At 40.9% G+C, this 9,003-nt stretch overlaps 1 protein-coding gene across 5 annotated transcripts; it reads right to left on the bottom strand.

Annotated features, from left to right (window-relative positions):
- Window positions 1-212: 212 nt before the first annotated feature.
- Window positions 213-8,300, bottom strand: LOC147342595 (upstream-binding factor 1-like protein 1). Of its 5 annotated transcripts, XM_086383175.1 has the most exons (5): window positions 8,108-8,242; window positions 5,784-5,918; window positions 4,310-4,418; window positions 3,007-3,058; window positions 213-2,496 (listed from the first exon to the last, which is right to left on the bottom strand). In XM_086383175.1, the coding sequence occupies exon 5, from the start codon at window positions 2,364-2,366 to the stop codon at window positions 1,125-1,127; it is 1,242 nt and encodes a 413-aa protein (XP_086239301.1). In that variant the 5' UTR covers window positions 2,367-2,496; window positions 3,007-3,058; window positions 4,310-4,418; window positions 5,784-5,918; window positions 8,108-8,242; the 3' UTR covers window positions 213-1,124. The 5 variants fall into 5 exon arrangements, with proteins under 5 accessions (XP_086239301.1, XP_086239300.1, XP_086239303.1 ...); XM_086383174.1 differs by lacking the exon at window positions 3,007-3,058 and having other exon boundaries at window positions 8,108-8,300; XM_086383177.1 differs by lacking the exons at window positions 3,007-3,058; window positions 4,310-4,418.
- Between the last annotated feature and the right edge of the window lie 703 nt (window positions 8,301-9,003).

Here is a 9,003-nt window from a genome sequence, read left to right as displayed (position 1 = left end):
ACACTTCCCTCCCATCCTGGCTGCCACACAAAATTGAGCAGAGTTCCATGTGCTCTACAGTAAGTTCCACAACTTTATATTCATGAGGAATAAAATGCCCCATTAAGACATCATGGATGAAGAGGAAGTCTCCAAATTCAACACTTTTCATATACAAGAACAATAATTGTGTGATACTAATTGTCCGTGAGAATGAAAAATAGCCAGGAAAGTTTAGGAAAAAAAGTTTAATGAGATGGCATTAGATTCAAATACATCAATAAACCAAAATAATAAAAATGTGTCATAGTGGTAAATGAATTCCCAAAGAGTTTAGTATCTGTGAATTAAAATACTGACACTCAAACCATACAAGTCATAACATAATACAATTTGAGTGTATGGTAAAAACATGATTCACTTGTAACCTAGAGCAGGAGGAAGGGGTTGGGGCAGAAACCTGTAGAAATTCAGACATGGCCTGAAAACTCAGGGCACTAGGTCAAAAGAGGCTGGTTTTAAGGAAAACCTAATTCAGGTGGAGGGGTTACACATTTTTAATTTTGAGATTTTGATCAGTGAGAAAATCTCATGGACAGTTAACAGGGATGCACACACACATGGAAATGCTGCTGCCCAAGTGCCGGCCCCACTTCCAAGGTAAGGAAGGGCCAGCTCCTCACCTCAGAGAGAAGGGCCAGAGACATCAGGGCCTGACAGCTTTCTTTAAGGCAAGTCTCCCACTTCAGTCAATCAGATCTTCCCTCCCCAGCTCACTGCCTGAGTCCTGAGGGACAAGGTCACAGAGAAGGGGTTCACCGACCCCTGGATCCACTCACATGTCTGACAGGCAGAGGGTGAGGAGAGCAAGCCTTTCCAGTTCAGGGAGCTCAGTCTAGTCCAGGGGGCCCCACAGCCCAGTCAGCTCAGGGTTTATTCCACGAGGCGTCATTGCATTGATTTTCTCTCGGGGTGAACATGGGGGGGATGGAAAAGCTAGAAATTACAGCTCAAGATGCCTTCTTTCCAACAGGTCTCACTTTGTATGAAGAGGGAGGGAAAGAAGGAAGGCAATGAAAAAGCATGGAGAGATGAGCTCATGGACTTTTGCTGAAAGTTCTGTCCCTCCAGGTTGTGAACTAAACTCAGTTGGAATCCGAGTCAGAGGAGTCCACTGAGGACGATGAGCTGGAGTCGCGGTCCTCCGGCTCAGAATCTCCATCTTCATTCTCACTGCTGGGGGCTGAGGAGCGGCTGCCTTCCTCCTCTTCCTCGTTTCCCTCTGATCTCCCTGAGGCAGAAGAATGTTCTCCAGTCGTGTCTGATGATGTTAACTCTGCAGCCTGAAGCCCCAGGTCCTCTCTAAGCCTTCCTTGCAGATTCCCTGATGATGGGGACTGCAGACCCATCCTTCTAATCTTGGGGTTCGGGCCCCCCGTCACGCTCATGTTCTTACGCTTAGCACAGGTCGCCTCTCTGTAAGCAGCATATTCTTCAGGAGACAGAGTCCTGAGCCAGAGATCAAGGTCCACCTTGTACTGTGTCTGCAGTCCCTCCGCCTGCTTCTTATAAAGCTCCTTCTGGTCCTTGGGGACCCGCTGCCAGCGTCTACTGATCTCCACCATGCGCTCCCTCGGGGGTACCACTTTCAGCTCCCTGCTCGACCAGAGATCCTGGTGGAACTTGTGATAGCCATTCATCGGGGGCTTCTTGGGCTCTCCGTGGAATTTCCACTGCATGGGTAAACTCTTTTCTGGGGGAGACTTCACTTTTTGAACATTCTCCTGAAGCTTCTCTGGCACTTTCATTTCACTTCTTTGAGGGACACCAGATTTCTCAGGGTTTGGGACTAGATCAGGGTGCTGTGCTCTGAACAGAGCTATTTTCTCCCTAATATCCTTTTTCTCTTTCTCAAGATCCTGACTGTATTTCACCCTCAGCTGCTCAGGCACCTTCCTGTGTTCCTCAGACAGAACCCTGGTCAGCTCCTGGTTGCTTATCTTGGGGTGTTTTTGGATGGACTGGGGTCGCATCACTTGGGAAATGTGCCGGTAAGCTGTCAGGGACTTCTGGAACAAATAAGCATGTTTCTTGTGTTTTCTGGTGTTTTCTTGTGTTTTTTTGGAAGGATTGCTAACATTTTCCTTAGCTTCCAGGACTAATTCTTTCAGCGTGCGAAACTTTCTCACCTTATGGGAAACCTCTAACCATTTGAGTTTGCACATTTCCCCGGAAAAATCTTTAAAAGCTACTTTTTCCCAGTCCATCACTGACTGGGTTGTTTTGAACGTGTGCCCGTCACTGGATGGAATGCTTTTCTCCATACTTTCCAATAACTGCACAATGTCTTCCTTGGACCAGTCATCTTGGCGTTTAGGCATCGCCATTTCTAGGTCTTTGGGACACTTATTTGATCCCAGCAGTTCAGACACCTCAGCAGAATTTTTGTTTCTTCACTCTCAAGATTCAGCAGGTGAGTTATTTCTGAAGTCCTGCAGTGTGTGCGATCCTCTGTTTCTGTGGAGAAAGAAAAGGAAAGTTATTCTCCTATGTGACACAGGAGAGAAGCACAGCCCACTTGGGATACATCCCTTCTGTTATTTCATTTACCCTCAAGAACATAAATGAAAACCAGCCCAACCTGTGAGTTGAGAGTCCTGTTGAGCATTATGAAGCTTCTTTTCACAATTAAAAATCCTCAGGCCTGAACCCAACTTGCCTCCCAGTCTCACCACAGTGGGTTTTACATAGAAATGAACAAGAGCCTGGGGACTCACTCAAGGGACAAAGGATGAGAGAAAAGCAAGGGAAGTTTAAAATAAAAATGCCTGACAAGCAACAGGGCTTTAAAATAGCAATGAGATACCACAGCACACGGACAAGAATGGTCAAAATCCCAAAGAAGGACCAAGTACTGAGAGGGTGGAATATCAGGCAATTTGATTCATTTCCTAAGGTGATGAAAAACATTACAAGCCTTCTGAAAGACAATAAGGCAATTTGTTACTAAACTAAATATCCTCCTACCACGTAAGTCAGGACTCATGCTCCTTTGTATTTGCCCAAATCATTTGAAAACCTATATCCATAAAAAAGAAAAAAAGACCTGCCATGGGATGTTTATAGCCATTTTGGTCATAATCACAAAACATGAAAACAACCATAATGAATGGATAAAGCAACTCTGGTACATTAAGACCACGAAATAGTACTCAGTTCTACAAAGAAATGAGCGATCAAGCCAGTAAGAGACATGGGGTATTCTTTTATTCATATCTCTAAGTGAATGAATCTAAGCTGAAAAACATACATATTTCATGAGTCCAACTATAAGACATTCAAGGAAAAAGGAGTATATGGGAAAAAAAGAGAAATATATGAGGACAGTGAAATAAACCTTGCTTCCCAGCAGTTAGGATAATGGGACTGATGAATAGGTGATCACAAATGACTTTCAGCAGTCTAACCCTTCTGGATATTATAGAGCTGGATACTTGTCACTGTATATCAGTGAAAACTAACAGAATGCACAACACCAAGAGTGAACAGTAATGTGCATCCATAGACTTTGGGTGATAATGAAGTGTCAGTGGAGGTTCCTAAATCATAATAAACGCACCACTCTGAGACATAATGTGATAACAGGGGGAAAACGCCTGCTTATTCTGGGAGCGCAGGATGTAGACAGGAATTCTGTACTTTCTGTTCAATATTACTGTGAATGCAATCTTCTCTAGAACACTAACACTCCTTAGGATTCTGAGCATAGCTCCCTCCTAAGAAAAGTCCAGATGGCCATAGACTGAATGTGCAGTTGAGATGATAATTGATATAATTAATCTAAGAAAGCTGTAATAGATATAATTCATCTAAGAAACATGTCATAGAAGTACAAAGGGAAGATGAAGAGAGGAGAAGGGTAACCATGTGTATGTAAGGATTGAAAAAGAGTTTAAGTGGTCAATATTTCATTTCTGGGGAGGTCAATAGACATTATAATAAGGCATATTAAATACAACTGTATACAAGAAGACCCTTCCCTTTTGACTCAGCTGGTAAAGGATCCACCTGCAGTGCGGAAGAACTGGGTTTGATCCCGGGGTTGTGAAGATCCCCTGGAGAAGGGAAAGGCTACCAACTCCAGTATTCTGGCCTAAAGAAGTCCATCCACTGGATAGCCCATGTGGTCGCAAAGAGTTGGACAGGACTGAATGACTTTCACTTCACTACTTCACAATAAGCTAGGGACTCTCTGTTTTAGCTGAGATATAAAGATGACAAAACATGTTTCATTGGAAGCTCATAAAAATGAACAAATAGGAACACTGACCTGTGGAGGAGGTGCAGGTACTTCAGGCACTGGCAGGGGAAGCCCTTCTCTGCACGTGTCTCCTGCACTCACACAAGAAGAGTCTTCTGACCGCCTCTGACAGAGCAACCTGAGAAACAATGACACATCACACACAGTGTATCACACACAGTTATCTACTCTAAACAAAGGTACTTACGTTCAGTGTTCTATTTTATTCTGTTAAAATGCAGTCCCTTCTATCTCTAATAAAAATGACTCTTAAGCATAACATTAATCTTTGTTTAACTACAACTTTCAGTTCTGAGAACTCTAACAATTGAATTTTCTCTTCTCTTTGAAAATGACACTCTTCAATTTAAGTGACCTTAATGTAAGGGGAATCCATTTCTTTGATTAGCACATCAACATACTCCCAATCATATCAGATTTGCTCTACTATCAGAAAAGTTTTCCCGTTTGGAAACATACAAATTCCGGGTTACAATAAGATCAGTTCTGGGACTTCCTTGGAGGTGCAGTGGCTAAGACTCTGTGCTCCCAGTGGACGGGACCAGCATTTGGTCCTTCGTCAGGGAATGAGAGCCCACATTCCACAGCAAAGTGTTCACCTGCCAAGACACAGAGTGCCCGTGTGGGGACTACGAGTTTGCATGTCCCATCTAAAGGTCCCTCAAGGTGCAAGAAAGATCTGGTGCAGCCAAATTCATCAAATCCATCAATCAATTAACACACAGTTCCTTCTAATATTGTAGTTGTTTAATCCCTGAGGCCTGTGGGACTCTTCTGCAGCCCTTGGACTGTAGCCCACCAGGCTCCTGTCCATGGGATTTTCCAGGCAAGAATACTGGAGTGGGTTGACATTGCCTTCTCCAGGGGCCCTTGAGACCCACAGATTGAACCTGTGTCTCCTGCATTAGCAGGCAGTTTCTTACCCCTGAGCCACCAGGGAAGCCAGCCATCTAATATATTGTGCTTCAAAATCAATGACTGAAGTTAATAAAAGTTTTCACTTCTATATCAGAGTGAGTGCAGACTTTCTTTTTCTTTCAGGTATTTGGTGTGTTACCAATGTTGTTTTCAGAGCCATTATCAGGTCTGGGTTGCTATTGGACAATTGAAAGGCAGAAACTCCAACTTTTCCTTACAAATATATTACTCTTCATGTTCTACAGCACAGTTCCTCATTCAAATTTTAGGTATCATGCTAAATGGAAAAACTGTCTAGGACTTCCCATCAAGAAATTCATATTTTCCTTTTATATCATGGAATCATAAGTTCATAGAATTACTCATGTTCACTCACAAATTCCAATGATTTGAAGGTAAGTCTATAGTTTCAGAGTGAAATTCTAAGTAATAACATAATTCTTATGAACTAGATTTTTCGTTTGCTTAAGAAATTCTTAAGCCTGCTACTGCTGAATTAAAATTATTCTTTTTAATTTTTGAGGGAAAGAAATATGAAGCCATCTACTCAGAACAATTTACTCACCAGAAAGTTGTAGATTTGGTCTCCTCAATGCTGGTGTGAAAATCAGTCCCATCCAGTCAGGAGTTCTGTGTTCTCTGGATGGATCAGCAGCTGTAACTTTCAGAGCTGTCCACAGTCCAGCCACTCAGAACATCTCTGAACAGAAGAAACAGTGCATCTGAGATCCCACTATCAGGACCCTTGAGGCCCCTTCCTGATTAGATTACCACAGTCCCCTTGGATAAACCCAATCAACACTGTTGCTGCTGCTGCTGCTAAGTCACTCATAGTCGGCAGCCCACCAGGCTCCCCTGTCCCTGGGATACTCCAAGCAAGAACACTGGAGTGGGTTGCCATTTCCTTCTCCAGTGCATGAAAATGAAAAGTGAAAGTGGAGTCGTTCAGTCGTGTCCTACTCCTAGCGACCCCATGGACTGCAGCCTACCAGGTTCCTCCATCCATGGGATTTGCCAGGCAAGAGTACTCATGTGGGTTGCCAATGCCTTCTCTGCCAATCAACACTAACTACACTAAATCTCTCTCTAATCTCTATATGTTAATAGAATCCACAACTGAAGTCCTAGTCCTCATCACTGATTTTATATTGAATACCCATTCCTCTCTGATTTTAAGGATCTTGCATTCTCCTTAAATTCCCTCCATATTTGATTTTAGTTTACTAGGACATTTGAATATGTATCCTTCCATGTTTTGATCATTTCTGCCCTTTATTCACAAGCTCTAGGGTTTAACAACATATCAAATTTACAGTGGTCATTAAAACCCCTTCAGTTCCAATCCAAATTTATCTATTCTATATATTTTATCTATAGAATAGATAAAAATATGAATAATTATTGTAGATTAGTTTGGGAATTTGAGAAAAGAGCCTCCAAACTCTGGCATCCAAGATTGATCTAATTCTGATTTTAGAGTGATTAAACAGGAACATTGCATTTTACAAAATACAGTTGTTTGTTGAGAACAATTTGATTCACCCAACATGGTCAAAAGTATATCTAGCTTGAAATGACTAGTTATTAGACCAATAACAGATTTCATAACAGTCTTGAAATTGATTTCTTCTATTTCCTAAATTATATATAAATATACTTTTAAACTAGTACTTGTGAAACATGTAAGAGTAAGATATAATTTGGAAAACCTAAATCAGTGAAATATTTTGATACATAGCTTCAAATAATGGTAAATAACTGGCATCATTGTGGGTATATACTTTTACTTATGGATGTGCACAGGCAAAGCTGAAATCATATATCAAAATATACACTGGATTGCTAAACTTTTTGGAGGATTCATGGTAGTTAGTAGATGGGATTTGCTAAAAATAAATGTTTCATCTCTATACATATAATTCATAGATTTTGATGAACTGCTCTTGAAAAAGCACAGAGATTTTTATTACATATATGGCATTCACATAAACAGTTTGCAGAGGTCAGTAGTTCTAATTAGCTTTAATATAATATTTTATCATCATAAAAATTAAGGGAATCATTTAATGGTGCATTGTTTATAACACAAAATTAAGATTAAATATTAGCAGATTCACTATTAGAGAAAATAAAAACTTCTAAAACGTTCAGGTTCCAAAGAGGGAACGGAGCACATGAAAGCTGTATACTGTCACCCTGATTATTTAACTTCTATGCAGATTACATCATGAGGAACGCTGTGCTAGATGAAGCACAAGCTGGAACCAAGATTGCTGGGAGAAATATCAATAACCTCAGATACCCAGATGACACCACCCTTATGGCAGAAAGCAAAGAACTAAAGAGCCTCTTGATGAAAGTGAAAGAGGAGAGTAAAAAAGTTGGCTTAAACTCAACATTCAAAAAACAAAGTTCATGGCATCTGGTCCCATCACTTCATGGCAAATAGATGGGGAAACAGTGACAGACTTTACTTTTCTAGGCTCCGAAATCACTGCCGATGGTGACCCCAGCCATGAAATTAAAAGACGCTTACTCCTTGGAAGAAAAGTTACGACCAACCTAGACTGCATATTAAAAAGTAGAGACACTACTTTGCCAACAAAGGTCCATCTAGTCAGAATGATGGTTTTTCCAGTTCGTGGAATCACTCATGTTTGTAGAATCACTCATGTTCATAGAATTACTCAATTTCATTCACAAATTCCAATGATTTGAAGGTAAGTCTATAGTTTCAGAGTGAATTCTAAGTAATAACATAATTCTTATGAACCAGATTTTTCATTTGCTTAAGAAATTCTTAAGCCTGCTACTGCTGAATTAAAATTATTCTTTTTAATTTTTGAGGGAAAGAAATATGAATCCATCTACTCAGAACCATTTACTCACCAGAAAGTTGTAGATTTGGTCTCCTCAATGCTGGTATGAAAATCAGCCCCATCCAGTCAGGAGTTCTGTGTTCTCTGGATGGGTCAGCAGCTGTAACTTTCAGAGCTGTCCATGGTCCAGCCAACTCAGAACACCTCTGAACAGAAGAAACAGTGCATCTGAAATCGACTATCAGGACCCTTGAGGCCCCTTCCTGATTAGATTACCACAGTTCCCTTGGATAAACCCAATCAGCTCTAACTGCACTAACTCTCTCTAATCTCTATATGTTAATAGAAATCCACAACTAAAGTCCCAGTCCTCATCACTGATTTTATATTGAACACCCATTTCTCTCTGATTTTAAGGATCCTGTGTTCTCCTTAAATTCAGTTTTTCTAGTAGTCATGTATGGATGTGAGAGTTGGACAGTGAAGAAAGCTGAGTGCCGAAGAATTGATGCTTTTGAACTGTGGTGTAGGAGAAGACTCTTTAGAGTTCCTTTGATTGCAAGGAGATCCAACCAGCAAATGGACTTTACAATGTTTTGTATATATGCATTCAAATCCTTAAAAAGTATATTTGTCTTTGACCCAGTAATTCTAACCTTGATAAAACTTCAAAGGAATTCATTGGACAAAACCTCACAAATCTGAAACTTTGCTTTAACTATTTCTTTCTCTACTGCATATAATCTGTGTATAAAGCAAGGAAAAAATATTGAGGTTTTTACTTTCCCCAGAAAAATCTGAGACCTCTTGAATTTAGGACAGCATTCTTTCATTCTGTTCATGAAGTAGTGAGTTAATGCACCCATTGTGCTAGTGACTCAGTTGTGTCCGACCCTCTGTGACCACAAGGACTGTAGCCACCAGGCTTCTCGGTCTATGGGATTCTCCAGGCAAGAATACTGGAGT

The sequence above is a fragment of the Bos grunniens genome, chromosome 29 (assembly GCF_055505025.1).
Source record: "Bos grunniens cultivar Pamir isolate PY7600 chromosome 29, Bosgru_T2T1.0, whole genome shotgun sequence".
NCBI lineage: Eukaryota > Metazoa > Chordata > Mammalia > Artiodactyla > Bovidae > Bos > Bos grunniens.
The sequence above is the reverse complement of the archived record's forward strand: the minus strand, read 5'-3'. Positions and strand labels throughout refer to the sequence as shown.